The 17030-nt window shown below is 44.2% G+C and overlaps 1 protein-coding gene across 8 annotated transcripts in view; it reads right to left on the bottom strand.

Annotated features, from left to right (window-relative positions):
- Positions 1-110: 110 nt before the first annotated feature.
- Positions 111-17030, bottom strand: part of kmt2cb (lysine (K)-specific methyltransferase 2Cb) — a 57759-nt gene continuing 40839 nt past the window's right edge. For 7 of the 8 annotated variants that reach the window (XM_062404023.1, XM_062404022.1, XM_062404028.1 and 4 more), the window contains 25 exons: positions 14973-16919; positions 14009-14322; positions 12305-13893; positions 12108-12219; positions 11838-11916; positions 11684-11744; positions 11323-11555; positions 8922-10529; positions 8547-8738; positions 7663-7827; positions 7443-7569; positions 7151-7298; positions 6818-7002; positions 6570-6706; positions 6149-6431; positions 5564-5703; positions 4896-5009; positions 3683-4796; positions 3458-3594; positions 3172-3314; positions 2846-3020; positions 2611-2727; positions 2449-2522; positions 2078-2186; positions 111-1982 (listed from right to left, as the gene is read on the bottom strand). In XM_062404023.1, coding sequence (XP_062260007.1) covers positions 1890-1982; positions 2078-2186; positions 2449-2522; positions 2611-2727; positions 2846-3020; positions 3172-3314; positions 3458-3594; positions 3683-4796; positions 4896-5009; positions 5564-5703; positions 6149-6431; positions 6570-6706; positions 6818-7002; positions 7151-7298; positions 7443-7569; positions 7663-7827; positions 8547-8738; positions 8922-10529; positions 11323-11555; positions 11684-11744; positions 11838-11916; positions 12108-12219; positions 12305-13893; positions 14009-14322; positions 14973-16919 — 9396 coding nt within the window. In that variant the 3' untranslated portion in view covers positions 111-1889. The remainder of the gene's footprint in view (positions 1983-2077; positions 2187-2448; positions 2523-2610; positions 2728-2845; positions 3021-3171; positions 3315-3457; positions 3595-3682; positions 4797-4895; positions 5010-5563; positions 5704-6148; positions 6432-6569; positions 6707-6817; positions 7003-7150; positions 7299-7442; positions 7570-7662; positions 7828-8546; positions 8739-8921; positions 10530-11322; positions 11556-11683; positions 11745-11837; positions 11917-12107; positions 12220-12304; positions 13894-14008; positions 14323-14972; positions 16920-17030) is intronic. The other variant, XM_062404024.1, reaches the window with a different exon arrangement.

Here is a 17030-nt window from a genome sequence, read left to right as displayed (position 1 = left end):
TATAAATATACATAATTTGTGTAAATAAGAGTACTTGCCTTGCTTGGCTGTGTCTTTAAGTTGTTGGGATAGATGTGTGAACTATTGGATAAACCATACATACAACATGGTAACATGTAAAATAGTTTATTTTTGTAAATGTTTCTAAATTCAATTCCACAAACTCCATACTCTGTACACTTCAAAAAGGCATTTTCAAAAAAAAGGAAGAAGGAAAGAAAGAGAGGAAAGAAGGAAGGCAGAAAAAAAAAAAATCGGACTACTATACACGACCAAGAAAATGTAGCACAAACACACTGGCAGGATGATGTAATATCATACAAGAGAAGAAAAATATCAAGAAACAATTTTGTTACAACCATTCATTGAGAAAATATATACAATTGAGTCTTCGGAAAGTTAAAAAAATACATGCCATATACATTACAAGTTCTAAGACTGTCCAAAATTTTACAGTCGACTTGATATTGTGCACGCAAAAACCCTTCCGTTTCTAAGTATGTGACTTGTGAAGTGTCGGTATAAGAAATATTTCTGATTGAGGAGAATGCCATTTCTGTCCAAAAAAAAGGTAGAACAAGCCATGGTTCCAAACGAGAGTTCCCCCATTCTTTCTGTCACACACCACATCTCGTCTAATTCAAAACACCATTAGACGTTTGCACCTTGTTTTAAAAGTAAAGTAAAAACAGAAACAGATAAATACATGTTGGTGTTCCTATTCGTGTTAAAAAGTTAAAAAGTTTGCCTTTTGGGGTTTCAAAACCTTATATTCACAGTTCTTTAAAATCAAACCTGATTAACAGCAAACAGATCACAACGATCTCTCACTATTTGTAGTCATTTTTTTATTCTTTGATTCTGTAACTGATAACTCGTTACGTTAGTCAACAAAAATATTTCTTTTTTGAGTGGTCAAAGTATGTGTAAGTCACAAAACAATACGCTACAATACCTTACTTTTAATACAACAAAAATACTTTGTGAATTATTGTGGTTATATTACAAATTCTGTACAGAATAATCATAATATATACTCTCAAACGGAAATAACGTCCATCTTAAATAAATTTCAATGACAAACAGAAACAATTCAAAAACACCCAAACATCGAGAAGGTTAAGGTAGTATTTGGTCGGTTATTCCTATAGTTTTCTTTATGTACATTTATACAAAAGTAACAGCATGTCTTCTTCAGTCTTCAAAAACAATAGCAATCTAGCCTTCAACTCAATCTCATCATGTTGAGAATAAAATTCATTCACTCAGTAATAAATACAAAACCTCTCATATTCCACACAAATCACATGACAGAGACCTATGATAAAACTGACTCATGGAATCAAGTATTTTAAAAGTTTGTGTGTGTGTGTGTGTTTTTTTTGTTTATTTTCTTTTTTTTAGTGCAAGTTAATATTCCCTTCGCATTATTCATTGCTGTACATTCCTCATTCAGTGATGTCTACATTTAGTCATACGGTATACATTAACAGTATGAAACAAAAGGGCCTGCCCTTAGTAAGCAATAAGGCCGCACCCTGCACAGTGCTTTCTCATTCGCTGGTGGATTCCGCACCCCATGTACACACAGATACATACAGACAGACAGAGGCCTCTCATACAACAGAGCCCCTCACATATGGCACGAGTCACATCCTGCTACTGTGTTTACGTTTTCCCTTCCTCCAACCGTGTCCCCCACCCCCCCACCCCCCTTATCGTAATGAACCGATGCGTAAATTAATTTGTCTCCTCCGAGGGTTCAGGCCTTCTGCTTATTCATAAAAATGATTTCAATGTGAAGCCTTTTTCTCTCTCTCTCTGTGCAGAGATCACAGCATCCACACACTATAGCAAGGAATGCATTTAGGTTTTGTCAGTTGTTGTCCTCAGTTAATCCACTTCCTGCATTCAGGAGCTCCGCAGTGGCAGGCGATCTTGTGGTGACCCTCCGCAGTGTCAAACTGGTAGTCGAAAGAAAGCTGGTGGACACAGAGAGAGAGAGAGAGAGAGAGACGTCAGATCTCAGCATAACAGTCCCACATTTGATCTTCTAATTAGACAACGTGACACTCACCTCCTCGCCTTTTTCAACTCTGCGGAGGCAGCTGATGATTATTTTGTAGCCCCGTTCAAATGTCACCACCTCAGCAACACAGTTCGGAGCACAAGAGTGGTTGATATATCTGATAGGGGAAAATCAGAGCATAAAATAAGCACCTGTATTTCATTGTACACTTGAAATGATTGGAAACAGTCAAACTTCTATTTTCTGAACTGTGAAAAGTATTTTAAAAGATCTAGATATCAAAACATGTAATCATTTGTTCATGACACTTGTAGTTTGTACCAATATTCAGGCCAGAACATATAAACATGCAATGTTATTTCACAAAAAAACAAATTGATGCATGCACCCCAGACGAGGAATATGGAATCCCACTGTACCTGGCAAGCCCCCCAGATCGAGTGGCATCGACGACATGTTCACTGTCGATGCGGAACATGAACAGTTCTCGGTTCTATAAGACAGAAAATATCTCGTGGTGAAAGTCACTTCAAACAAAATGAATTTCAGCTCAACATTTGTGTTTAGCACAGATACTATACCTGAGATCTATAGAGCTTCTCCTTCCTGATGGCAACCTCATTACGGAGGATGGTTCCATTGTACTCGATCATCATAGTTTGTTTTTCAACGTCTCTGGCAGCAAACAGCCCCAGGCCCTGAGAAAACACGACATATGCAGCCATTCATGTTGTCCACCAGAGTCCAGGAGCATTACTTTCACTCCATCATAACTAAAACATTAAACAGAATGTTTATCATTATTTGAAGACTCACCTGGATGCGGGAGCGGGCCAGATAGACATTGGCTCTCCACTCACTCTTCATCCAGCGGTACTGAGAGGACCTGGGGTGCACTACCGAAGGCTTGCTATGGGGGGCGCCACCTTCTCCTTGGGCCACATTCTGGTTAGACCTGGCGTGGTTGGTGGATACAGCCTGTGCATGTGGCCTTAATTTTGAGGGAAATCATGAAAACAACAATGTATAATCGAATTTCTTAAGATTAAGATACGATTAAGATACCTATTTTGAAAATTGTGATTGGGGAATTGCTACAAAGCCTGTGACCACAAATTATTTCAACTCCAACCAAAAGGTACCTTATGACCAGAGAAGAGAAGGTGGAGTTTGTCCTTGGCTGAACACGGGCACTGCCAGCAGCATTGAACAGGAGAGGCAACTCCACAAGAGGGTTACGTCCGTAACGGAACGAGTACCTTTCACACACCTCTACTCCTGGGAGCTGATATAAATGAGTAAAATGAGCAAAGAATTGGTCACATGCTGAAGTCTCAACAAAATATGTTCTGTACATTTGTTTTAAATGGAATTTTTTTAACAGGGGGGAAGAAAGAAAAAAGAAAATCACAAAAAGCAGCTACGAACCGATTCGGAGATCTTGGTGACTGCAGGGACAGTGAGTCCAAACAGGTCCTCTCCTTTCAGGTAAATGGGGAACAGCTTCAAAGTACCTGATTCAGTTCTTTTCTCAGCGACGGGACCCAGAACCTTGTCCCACACTCCTATTTACCATGAGACAAGCACACTGAGGGTTAGAGACGATGCTCTGAAAGCTGGAACACACAGGAATTTGTGTTAGTGAGAACAAACCTTTAGGAGAGGTGTCGGTCAGGACCAGGTCTTTGTAGCCCTGTTCAATGACTCGGATGGTAAACTCTGGCATTCCGTCTCTGTCTTCAACAGAGCAGATGTAACGGCAACGGTGGCTGCCATGGCGCATGCTCCAGTAAATACGACAAGCCTCGTAGCCATTTGGAAAGATGGCTGTTGTGGAATGGAAAGTTGCCATTTGTAGAGGAGTAAGTTGACCGATTGCCTGCAGCACCAGGCTGCCGACTCTAAAGGTGTAGCCCAACTCGGGATGCTGCACCGCAGTGGCAATCTGACGCACTTCATCTCTTTGTACGTAGACACGTCGGAACACAGCAAAGCAACGCAGCTCGTGCTCAAGTGCTTGTCCTGCTGTTCCTCGGGGCCTGTGGGCGTGACATAGCATGGTCTTGTCCTTGAAGAAGGTGCACTGTGATGTCAGAGCACAGGTAAAATGGTAGACATTGGTGCAGCGTAAGCGGTGGCAGCCACTGGTGGCTCCAGTCTGCTGGCAGTAAGCGCAGCGGACGGCTTGACCTCGACGCAGTGCAAGCTCCACGTTGATGAGGGCGCCAGCCTGGGTTTCATACACCTCGGTCGACCACAGCGCACAGTTTAGGTGAACCCATACATCGAGATCGAGATTAAGCAGCCTAGCAGGGCCATCGGTGTTACCATCTCCAAACTGGTGGCAGAAACAGCAACGTCTGTGGTCCAGCAGAGAAGCAGGGGGACGCAGGGAGGCCCCAAGCTTCTTGAGGAGTTCATCGATCTTATCCTCATCTGGGAGTTGGGAATTCCCTCTCGGTATCACAACTTGGACAGTCCACTTTCTCCAGCGGAGTCCTTTCTGTCGTTTTCCCTGGTTCCAGCAGTCATTGGATCTTGGCCGGGACTTCAGCTTCACTGTCACTTTAATGGCTTCAGACTTAATGTCAAACTTTGGTGTCTCACCTGCTGTGGGGAAGGGGATAGGGGTAGAAGGGGGAGACTGTTTGGGCTGAAGCTGGGCCAGGCAATGGACATCCAGCGATGACATGTTGTTACTGTACTGGTGCTGAGCTTTAGAAAGGTTCTCCATTTGCTCTGAGACTGGGAGGAGGGACATAGATTCCTGAAAGGGGGGTGAATGACAACAAGCAAAACAAAGTCAGTCATCAAAACTGCATGTTGGAGTCACTGTGGTGTTTCTGTGTGTTACACTGATACAAACCTTTGTTTCTGTGGCTGATCTAGACTGCAGTGTTGGTGAGGAACAGTAGAGAAGGAAGCAGCTGTGGCTGCAGAACACCAGGTCTTCTTCAGATTTCAAACGGCCTTCAGATTCCTAGTGAGAAAAATCCGTCTAAGTTTCAACAGGTTGAATAAGGAATGAGGACTTAAATCAAAACTTGACCCATGTGAACTTATTAAGCTCAACTGACGTTAAAGCTATGAAAGTAGTTATGAAATAAACATCAAACGCATACAATATTTAAATAACCAAAATACTCTCAAGACTGATGTCATAGGATACTGTTAAATCCATTTCATATCAATTAGTGGGTTAAACTCTGGCAGGCGGGATTTACATAATCAGAGAAGGCTACACGGGCAGTATTACTGTGGTACAGTGTGTGGGTAAGAGTATATATTGGTGTGTATGTGGCCCTCCAGGCTGAAAGGAGAGAATATACCCTTTAGGATAAAGGTCTAGGCATGCCGTTATAGCTCCAAGACCAAATATTGTTGACTGTCTATTTACTGCTACTGTGTTCTTTCGGTAAGAAACTGAGGAGCTCATTTCCCTCACACCTTAAGCGTCCAAGTGCTCTAGTTTAAGGATAGACGGACAAATTATTATACCACCAAGCAACGCTAATGAGTACTTTGTTTTGTTACCTTCATGTGAGCAGGCATATCTTTGATAGATTTCTGTACTCCATTTCCCAGAACCACCACTTTACAGTGGCAGCACCACTGAGGTTTACAGCTGGGGCTGGCAGGGGTCCTCTGGTCAGGTCCTCGAGCTACAGCAGCACCTGATGCAATAGAAAGTTTTTTAATTTTTTTTAAAACTATATACATTTCAAAATGCATTCTTTTGTTGTAAACATGCAAAGGTATCACATTTGACATAAGGCAAACAAATAAAGACTAGCTTGGAAAATAAAAAAAATCCTTCTGTGCTGAAACACTCATTAAACCTGTTACGAGTGTTTTGAAATCAATAAGAAGGAGTTTGTTTTCCAAACAACTTAATTTCAAGAAGAGAGAATCTATAAAATCAATGATGATGCCTCTCAGCACCTGGTCAATAAGCGGCATCTCTCCCATGGATATTTACAGGGAAACAATTACATTTGAAGATTGTGTTGGTGAAGTCGTTATGTTGGCTTTAAATCAGACATGACATTTCTAATTAAAGGCTGTATTGCAGTACGTGAATCACAGATGCTCCTGTTTCATTGAAGTTTAATCCCTCACCTGGGCTGTTGGGATGGAAGCGGAAATGATGAGCCTGCTGCTGTTGCATCATCCCCTGCAGTCCACCTGGTCTTATCATCTGCCCTGGGCGCCCGTGAAGCCCACCATTGTCTCCCTGTCCATGGAAGAGCATGGGAGGCCGCTGCTCCATGCCATGGGGCCCCGCCCTCGCACCGCTGAGCATAGATAGTGGCCCCCTCTCTGGGGTGCTGCTGACCTCATAGCTGCTGGGAATCTTTAGACACAGTAGGTCTGAAATGGCGGCCACTACACCTGTGATGTTCTGAGGAGACAAACAAAAAACAAGTGATTGCGTATTATCATTAACCCACTGAAAATGGACGTCCCGCAAGCTGCGCCTTTCCCCTGCAAAAGACTTGATTGTTCATATTCTCGGGAGATCATATTAAACATTTCTTACCTCAGCTGCAGCTGGTCTCAAAGTGATGGCTACAGACACCAGTCTTTGTTTGGAATCATTAGACATGGGGCCAAAGGGCGAGCCGAAGAACATTGCAGACGGCTCAGTCTTGATATCTTGCAGTTTGACCTCTGACCCTTGAAGACAGAAAAGGATGAAATTCATTAAATTAATGCCACACTCTTAAGGCATACACAAACACAACCAATGAATTAGGATTTAGTTATTGTGGAGTTTTGTATATTTACCTTTCCCATCAGCTGCAGGAAGCATGGGGAAGACAGGAGACAAGCAGGGGGATGGTGGCTCCTCCTTTACCAGAGAGAGGTCTGGGTAGCGACTGATCTCCATGCCAAACACGCTCTCAGGAGAGGAGGATGGAACAAAACTGTCAGGCGTGTCCCGGTCCTTACAAGGCTCCTGTCCTCTGTTACTATTAATATTTTGGGGAGGAAGACAAAACAGTTAACCACGATGCAGCCAAAATCGATCGCCGAAACATTATCATACATGGTTAAACGTTGAGAAAATCTTATTTGAGCTTTAGTTCTTTGAAAGAATGAATTTGATTTATTCGTTACCTGAGCTCCTCCTGGTTGTTATGCGGAGGAGTGGGGAGTGAGGCGGGAACATCCACAGTTTTTGGGCCCTGGGCAATGGCCCTGGCTAGAAGATCTTCTTCAGTCTTAAATGGGACATGTAGCGGCTTTGGGACCAGGCCTTTGGACACTAAATGAAAGACACACACACACACACACACACAATGCTTTCCTGTTAAGATGGAGATACAACTGACGTTTGTTTTTCTGAACCAATTGTATAATGTGTGATGGTCGAAAAAATGTCACCCTGTCACAGAAAATGTTTTCTTACCCATGGCAGCAGCTTTGCTCGCCATTTCTTCTGTTGTGGCAAATCCGTTGATCATTTTCTGTCGATTTACGGGAGGAGGGGTGGGAGGGAGAGATGCCGGTGGTGTTGGGGGATTACTCAGGTTACTCTGCGGCAGGGATCAAAACCAGCACAATGTCAGCTGGAATCAACTTCACACAAACTACTCTGTTTAAACCGAGCAAAGTAAGCAGGTACGCACCTTGTAGGCCAGTTGGGAGTAATAGTCAGAGACACCGTCGAGTGAAGCGCTGCCAAAAGTACCAGATAAGAGGTTCTCTCCATTGAGCTGGCCGCTGCCAAAGGGAGCGAAGTGGGCAAAGTTGACCCCAATCAAGGGCTCCATGAGGGGCAGCAGGGAGAGCTGCTGTGTCAAGAGAAAAAAATACAACAAGAGGATTAGTTTAAAATCAGATATAGTGCCTCAGATGTTCTAGCAAAAAGGGAACACCAAACAAAATAATATAATAGAATGTCTCAGAATTCTCAGAATAAAAGAATAGCTGATCAATAAAATATTTTTCTCCAGTCGTATTTAGATGACTAGCAAGCATATTTCATTTACTTATTTCTCTTTTACGTTGTCTATTTAAGTTTTTATCAAAAAAGAACCTAAATAAACAGTATATGGACATTTTGTATGAGTTTTATTGTATTCGTACATGGATATTTCATGTCTTGTAAATTTTGTATTAAAAGCAGCCTCAGCTGAACCCAGCGCTGATTGAATTATCCCTATAAATGGCCTTGAGTTTGGATAAATATCAGAGGAAAATAGAAAAGAAGAAAGAATCTTCAAAGTTTGTAAGATCTGGTCCAGTTATCTTCTTCTCTGCAAACTTGAACAGGCAATTGAATGTGGGCAGTTATCACTCCTTTCATCAAAACCAACGTCACCAGTACTGTGAGAATCTTCATTAAATGTTGCTTAACTGTGTTAAATGTGAAGATGAGATTATTAAACAAGTCTACCTGATAACAGTCAAGTGGTGGTATGTTGATAGACAATTTCCCACTGTGGCAGTTATTATTACTGTAAACATCAACATAAATAATTGTATGAGAGGAAGATCAAATTAGTCTTACTTGTTTGATTTGGGTAATTACAGAGTCGGGGCCAGAGTGCATCAGTTGCCTGTCATCTCCATCCTTCTTCCTCTTCTTGTAGCGAGAGGCAGGTTTCTCTCCTCCTTTTGGTGCTCTCTTGTTCCTCCCTTTCTTTTTCTCCTGTTCAGGGTGCAGAGGTCCCGGAAAGTCAAGAGTGCCGTCTGAGTATGCCTACAGATTATAAAAAGATGTTGTGTATAAAAATGCAAGAAAAAACTTCAAATGACCTGAGATGCATTACGGCTTAAACATTACTATGACTTATTTATACAACCCATCTGAATCACATCCCTTCTAGAACTTTTCATCCTCTCAGTGCTCTTTAAAAAAGATATGACTAACATTAAGACTGACCCCATTGCTGTCCATGGAGCATTGTCTCAACAGTGCTTTGCAGTCTGCAGGGTCGTCCTCCTCTGACCTCTGTTGGGGAAATCCATGTGGAGGTGTGCTCTTGTTCTTCAGGAGGTGCTTCAGTAGTTCATTACCAGCCTCACACTTGTTTGGACTTTGCCCTGCTGGGAAGGGAGATGTGCCCCCTTTACTACCCTCCTCCTTCACAGAGCTCATTTCTGAGCCGATGGGCCCGTGACAGTCACTGGCATCAGTCTGCTCCAGCTTTATGTTGTTAAGGATCCGGTCATGCTCCAGTGCCTGCGTCCTTGCGGCCTCTGATGAGAAACTGGGTTGTCCAGACTGTCCTCCAGAAAGCTGTCTTTCCAGCTCTGAGTGACTGGGGGTGGAAGATCCCAGTAATGGGGACCTTGACAAGTCCTGGTCTCCGAAGAGATGGGTGTTTCTGGTTGGAGTTGAGGATGTGTCCGAGACACACGGTGTGAGAGGAGCTGTTAGGTCAGAGTGTGGAGTTGACGGTGTCTTCACTGAATCGGCGTCATCATCTTTCTTCTTTTTGCGGTTCCTCTTCTTTTTCCCTTTCTCGTCTGGGATGATGTTGGAGTAGAGCTGGATGAGAGACTGACCTGAGCCTGGGAAGTTAGATGGTAGAGGAGTAGCAGAGTCAAATGGCAGACTCTCGCCTGGCATCTGAAGCATCATTCCTGGGCCACTGAACTGACGAGGCCTTGGCTGACCCTGGTGGAAGTTGGGAGCTTGAAGGGCAATATTATCAGGCCCAAAACCATGTCCCATATCCCCGGGCATCATTCCATTGCCCATCATGGCCCTTCTTTCACCTTGCATGAATGTTCCAGGTGGTGAGCCCATTCCAGGCTGAGCGCCCTGCTGCTGGGGAAACACTGGTCCGAGAGGCTGCTGTTGTAGAGAGGGCCTCTGAGGCTGCATGAAGTCTTGTGGTAGCTCTGCATTAAAAAATGGCATCTGAGAAAGCGGTGCCATGTTTCCATCTGGTCCCATCATCCCTTGCTGCTCCATCTCCATACGATGTTTCAGGGCTCTCTGTCGTTCCACTTCCTGCATGAGCTGCACGCGCTGTCTTTCCTGCTGCTCCCTAAGCCTCTCTCTCCTTTCCCGCTCCTGGAAGCCTTCGCTGAATGGGTTGTTGTCATCAAACTTCAAACCGCCCCCCTGGTTGGGTTTTACACCACCTGCTGGAGATGGTGCTGCTTGGGGCTCCACAGGCATTTGTGAGTGCTGAGGCAAGTTACCCATTGGCATCTGATGAGGCTGGCCTGGATTTGCTACAGGTACCTGGGGGGGCATTATTGGGGGCATGCCTGATCCACCCATAGGCATTGGAGCACCTGGATGCCAGCCAGGTGGTGGGTTAGGCATACGTGGAGGTGCATTGGTCTGGCTGGGATGAGGTGGCATCTGCATCATGGGGTTCATAGGAGGCTGAACTATTGGTGGTCCACTAGCGACCATGCCTGCAGGACCTGGCATCGAGTGCATCCCAGGCATTATGGGTGTCATATTGTTTTGCTGGTGTTTCACTCTGTACTCCTCGATAAGTTCAGCGTGCTCCTTCTGCTGCTTGCGGATCTGGAATAAAACACAACACATTAACATAATCTGTGACCAAGGTTATTAAATTATGTTTTGCTTGAAAGCTGTTTTATCACATTTACAAGACAAATTTATGAAGACAGGTTCACTCAAGGTAGAAAGTAAATCATTTTGCTTTCAAATAGAAGCTGAAGAATTTAACTTTAGAGCCACATTAAGAAATTACAATTGGCCAAAAGCTTTTGGGTCAAAGAAGGTTAACGGGTGAAATAGAGTTTTTGCTTTAAAGTCTGTTTTTTTGGAGCATGAATAACTAAATAATAAATATCTATTATCAAGGCCTTTTAAAGAGATCCACAAAACTAATGGTAAAAGAAGAACTATCAACAGAAGTGTTCATAAATCATACGTGTTGATCCTACCTTGATTCTACCATTGTCTAATGACTGTGATACTGCAATATATCTTGCAGTTAGAAAATCTGATATTCTTTCGTCACTTTGTTTGTGAGATTCATATAATTTGGTGAAATGATGCCGACTACATTTTTGATCATATACGAACATAGATTATTAAAATAAGGTTTGTTCTTCCATGTTTTCTTCCGCTACACCTGATTTTTAACACCATTGTTGTTTGCTCCTATGTGAGGAGAATTACATATTGCGGGAAGCCATATTTGAAATACAGGCTTTAATTTTCTAATCCTTACTTAAAGATGAACCTTCATCATAGGATAAATAAGGGCAATGTTTAGGTTGGCCATTGTGTGGAATAGTTAATGCTGTGACATAATTCAATGGAGGAGCTTGACAGGCTGAGCATTTACCTGCTCCAGTTGCTTCTGCACTACACCCTGCTGATCAGTGACGTGTTTGAGCTGCTCAGCATCCTCCTCAGGGAACTCCCTCCCTGCCTTCTTAGCTGTTCTCTGCTTAGCAGACAGGGCTTTCTTAGACTTTCTGTGAGCACCGATCTTCTCTTCCAGAAACTTCTGCTGCATTTGAAGTAGTTGCTGAGTCTCCTGGAGCCATTCCTCGTACTGAGCCCTTTGAGCATTGTCTGAAAGGAGAAAAAATTACTTTTGTTAGCAATCTGGGGCGCATTATACAAAAACATTAAGTTTGCTATTCTTGACAAACCTTCAAACTAAAAAGTTGAAAAGGAACATAAATCTTAACAGGACTTACTGACGAATCCCGGTCCAAAGTTTGGAGGAGTCGGTCTTACTACTGGTGTCAATTTCCCATCCTGAAAGCGAGGTTGACAAGTATCTTGTTTTTATAATTGCAGCTTGTATATCTTACATTACATAACATCTAAGAAAAACCAAACAATAATTACCTGTCCAACAGCTTGTGGAGGAGGTGGTGGTGGTGGTGGTGCACTTTCAGGAGAAGGTGGAACAGGAACAGTAGGAAATCTGAAATACAGCAATACCATAGTAACAGAATTTAATTAATATATTCTACAGCAGTAATTCTTCAATCCTTCATACAGCTTCACAAAATATACAAGAGGCTAGGTTGGTAAGTTGGTATTGCCATTGCTTTAAATCAGTCTTCCATTTTCATCTTGTTTTTATAGCATTGAAATTTTAAGTGATCTCTTCACCTGCTCATGGCCATCGGGGTCATCCCCATGCTGTTTTGAACCATGACTTTGTTGATGCCTTTCAGGGCAACCATTTTGGCTTTCATGATGGGATCAGTGATGGCATCAAAATCTGTAATAATAATCAGAAATAATTACAAAAAGAGCAATATCTCAAACTGTGCTGATACATTGAAGTTCTGGCCTAAAACAATTACCAATGTTAGGGAAGAAGGAGTCACTGGAACGCTGTCGTATCATGGCTTGCATCTGCCTCTGCTGCTGCTGCTCCTGCCTCTCCTGGTCTAGGAGGTCCTGCAACAGGAGTGGCTGCTCCTCCAGCAGAAGAGGACGATGTAGCTGGCCGTGCTGATCCATTTCCTGGCTCAACATTGCCTGCTGGGCCGGAGTCAGACCGCTCTGGTCCACTCCAGGGGATAGCCCCACCTGGTGCTCTGCTCCAAAGCCAGTCAAAGAATCTTCTGCAGTTGTGTCGTTGGACATTGTTTGACTCATTGCGACTCCTGAGGTATGCTGAGTGTCAGTGATTTGGTTCTGCTGGGGTATGAGGTTACCTCCATGACTGACAGATTCACCGATTGGATTTAATGACTGCTCCTCAGGCTGCTGCTTAATGAGTAAACTGGAAAGGACTGGGGTGGAGTCAGAGAGCACTCCCTGCTGGTTTGAGCTTAAGGTGTTTCCAGCAGCTTGCTGGTCTCCCACCTCAGGTGCTTTCTGACAGTCTTTGACCTCCGTTTTAATTTCTTTCCCAGGTGCTAAAAAAGCAGAGTCCTGATTCCCAGGGGCTTCCAGCTTGACGTCAGCTAAGGAATGATTACCAAAGGTCTCTGACTTTGCCATTCCAGATGCTGAAGTAGACGAAGCCTCAGTGTCAGTGCCAAAGCTTTTGTTGTTGTCTCCGTTGTCAGCATGATCATCCATAGGATCGCTGAGATCCAGTTCATCGTTAAACATGTCTTTCTTGATGTCATCTAGGTCAGGGTCTGTATAAGCAATGATGTCAAATTTCCCAGATGTTAGGAAGTCATCAAGGTGTAGGTCATTAGTCTCCAGGTCGAGGTCTTTACCATCTTCAGGATCCAAATTGAGGTTATCCAAGTCAGCATCCACTAAATCTTTCACTTCTACGTCCTCAAGATCTTTGACCGCAGATTCCTCTGTATCCAGTTTCTCCTCCACAGCTTCACTGCTGGCCATATGAATAGTGTCATTCTGCCCAGCAGGGTGTGCAGTCAGGGTCATTGATGCAGCCATGTTCTGAGTCTCATTTGAAGCAGGCTGACTCATGGATCTCATCAAAAGAGTCTGTTTGAGTGTGTTAATTCCTGACATTTGTGCTTGATGATGAAGATTGTCCATGCTGGCAGACATCTGTAGATGACCAGTCTGAAAGGCCATGGGGTCTACCATCCTGGACCCCTGATTTAATGAGAACCTTGAATCAGGGGCTCCCTGAAAGCCTGCTGGCCTTAGAACCTGCATGTTGGGATCGATGTTTCCACTTTGCATGGCACCTGGTGGAAATGGCATGCGTGACCTGTTTTCTGCTGCTCTGTGTCGCAACTCAATGAAAGGCTGGCCCATTATGTTGTGCTGTTGAACTGGCATACCCCGTTGTGGGAAGTGTTGGGGTAGCCCCATGTGGTTGCCTCCCATGTTGTTAGCCATTTCTGCAGATATGGAGCGTCTCATTTGAGGATGGACATCCTGCATTGGGTGTTGTCCGCGGGGAAAGAATTCTTGGGGTCCATGTGGTCCAAGAACCCCAGGTGGATATGCAAACCTGGAACAGGATCAAAAACAAAAGAGAAAGATTTTTAGATTTATATATTTGAGTTATCAATAAATGAACATTTAAGCACAAAGTGAAATAAAAACAACGACATTGTAACACAAACCTTGGTCCCTGGTGTCTCATATTAGGATCCCGAGGATGTGGGCCCCGAGGCATTTGTCCCTCATTAGGGAAAGAGACACGCTGATCCCCTGGAAAAGGTCCAGGAAATCTCATTGGCCCTCTCATGGGTCCTTGTCCAGGATAAGGTGGAGGAGGTCGGTTGAACATTTCCCCCTGCTGCCCAGGGACCTCCTGAGGCCAGGGTCGTGGCGTTCCTGGAGTTATGTTACCAGCAGGGTCCTGAGGGCCCCTCTCCTGTCGAATCGCACTCCTCTGTTGCTGCTGCTTTAGGATTAGTTCTCTAATTCGTAGTCTCTGCAAAATATAACAAAAGAAGATATATTTAACCCATTTTCCAACACCAAGTCATCTGGCGATGGACACCATATTTTATTTTAACCATTTATTTCAACTGTATTTTAACTGCTCATTCTACACAGCTAATGTGGATCCATGCAAATCAACAAAGTCCTTTTTTTCATTGCCTGCAAATGCACACCTCAATTCTCACCACAGTTTTCACTTGCTGTACAAATTGACAGTAATGTAAAGGTAAGATAGTAAAGTACAGTACGCATATATATTTAAATATATATATTCTTAACATGCAATATATGTAGTTATATGAAATAAAGATCATATACTATTTTTATATTTTATTTATTGTTTCGATTATATTTGTAGTTTAAACTTATTTCAGTTTTGTTTCTACAAATTCACTTTGTACTTTAAAAGCTAATAAACGCTTCACAGATTACGTTGATTAACTTATAGCACAATAGATAGATTGATTTTGGCACGTGAAATATTATATAAGAAAAAATGACCAAATTAATGAAATTGATAATGAAAAAACATTGTTAGGAATTTATTCAAAATAAATTAACGTGAAAAATACAATTTCAACAGACACGTATAGCTGGATGAAGATTTAGAATAGAATGTTAACCACTGTAATCATGTACCTGTCTGAGTCTTTCCTCGCTCTCAGCAAGGGCAACACCCTGAGCGTCAGAAGACACCCCAGTCATGTGTGGGTTATTAGACAGTTGGCCTGGGTCTTGAGGGACAGCTCCATTGTTGCTCACACCTGAATGATCTTTCATTTCCATCTTCTCCATTGACTGTGGATGAGGGGTCATTGGGCCTTGTTCATATGGGTCATGGACAGGTGTCTGACTGAGTCTTCTGGAAGGTGACTGCGAAAATCCATCTTCAGACAAACCCAGGTGTTTTGGTGTTTGTGAGCCTGGATGAACGAAGGACTCCTGAAGCCTGCCTTGGGGTGGTTGGTAAAGGTCCTGGCTTCCCATTGGTCCTGGCCTGGGCCCTTGTCTGCTGAGGCCATCAGGACCAGGCCGTGGGGTACCAGGAGGCTGGGCATAAGGGTCATTCAGCATTGGTCTAAGGACCCCAGGCTGAGCAAACATGTCACTATTTCCTGGTCGTGACGTCCCAGGTGTGCTAGTAAATGGCTCAATTGGCCCCCTCTGGCTGCCTGGGGACTTGTTAAACCTCTCCCCCATTGAGGGCCGTGGAGTACCTGGTGGCTGAGCATAAGGGTCTCCTGAGTGGGAAGGTGACATCCTCTGTCCAGGGTGCGACTGGTGATTGAACTGGTTCATCACACCTTGGCTAGGGGTGTTTGATGGTTGACCGTAGTTGTCATGTGGACGTGGTGTGCCAGGGGGCCGGGCATATGGCTCAAAAAATGGACGAGGTTGACCACTGAGGTCATTGATGGATCGTTGGTTAACTGAAGACTGAGAGAAAGCGTCAGCAGCTTGCTTGCTGGGACCAGACGGTTGGGCAAAAGGGTCATATGTAAAATGGTCAGGCCTTGGAGTGGAAGGTGCATGAGCATAAGGATTTCTAGACATTTGAGTTATTGGTCCTGGTTGAGCAAATGAGTGCCCCTGAGAGTGATGCTGGCCCATTCTAGGAGGACTGGTAAAGTTGTCATTCCCAGATGGTCTTGGGGTATTGGGAGGCTGAGCATAGGGGTCATTCATCTGATTCTGGGAGAACCTGTCAGAAGGATGAGGACCTGAACGACAGAAGGGATCCTGAGCCTGAGGAGGGGGCATAGGTGTTTTAAAAAGAGGGACCGAGCCGGACTCATTACTTCCAGGGATTGGTGTTAGTAATGGTCTTGAATAAGGGTCAGACAAAATCATCCTATTCTGAGCCATGCGCTGATAAGCCTCATTTCGTATCATGGGCCTCGAGTAGGATTCCCTTCCTGGAGAACCCATTGGTGGTCTTCCCTGAGCAGCCTGACTTGCCCTTGGCGGACCCATGGGCTTCAAAAAAGGGTCCATATCCCCAGTTGGCCTTGGGGTGTCAGGAGGTTTGGCATAAGGATCATTGCTCATGGATGTTGGAGAGCCAAATGATTCATGAGCAGGAGAGGGCCGACCTCTGTCCTGTTGCTCCATCATGGAATTGGGGGATTTACCAGATTCCATTATTCTGCGACATGCATTTGGCCCAAGAGTTGGTGGTCTTGGGGTTCCAACCATCTTGGCATATGGGTCCCACGGAGAAGAGGGTCTGGAACCAGAGGAGCCTGGTGAGAATACCTGTGGAGACTGAGGTTGGGAGGAAGGGCCAGATGGTGGGGGAGGAGGGGGTCTTAAGAACACATCTTCCGGAGGGCCTGAAGTAGGTGTCCCTGGTAGCTGTGGCCTGGCAAAGGCTTCTTTAGAGTTCATCTGCTGCATGGGGGACATGCTGCCATTGCTGGGCAGTGAGGCTGGGCTCTGGTTCCCACTGTTGTTGCCTTCTTCCTCTGACTGACTGTTGGTCCCCTGCTGTTGCTGCTGTTGTTGCTGGAGTTGCTCATTCTTAACTTGCTCCAGTTTCTGAGTGGCTTCAATTTTGGCTTGCTGTTTGCTTTTCTGCCTCATTTGCTGTTGGAAGGGCACATGAAAACAGGAATTAGACATCAGAAGGGATGAGGGAAATATCAGTCTTAAGCCAAAAATGAACTGGACCTACTAACCACCAATGTCATCAGGGTT

The sequence above is a fragment of the Platichthys flesus genome, chromosome 14 (genome assembly GCF_949316205.1).
Source record: "Platichthys flesus chromosome 14, fPlaFle2.1, whole genome shotgun sequence".
Taxonomy (NCBI): Eukaryota; Metazoa; Chordata; class Actinopteri; order Pleuronectiformes; family Pleuronectidae; genus Platichthys; species Platichthys flesus.
This window is presented reverse-complemented; position numbering and strand designations above follow the sequence as displayed.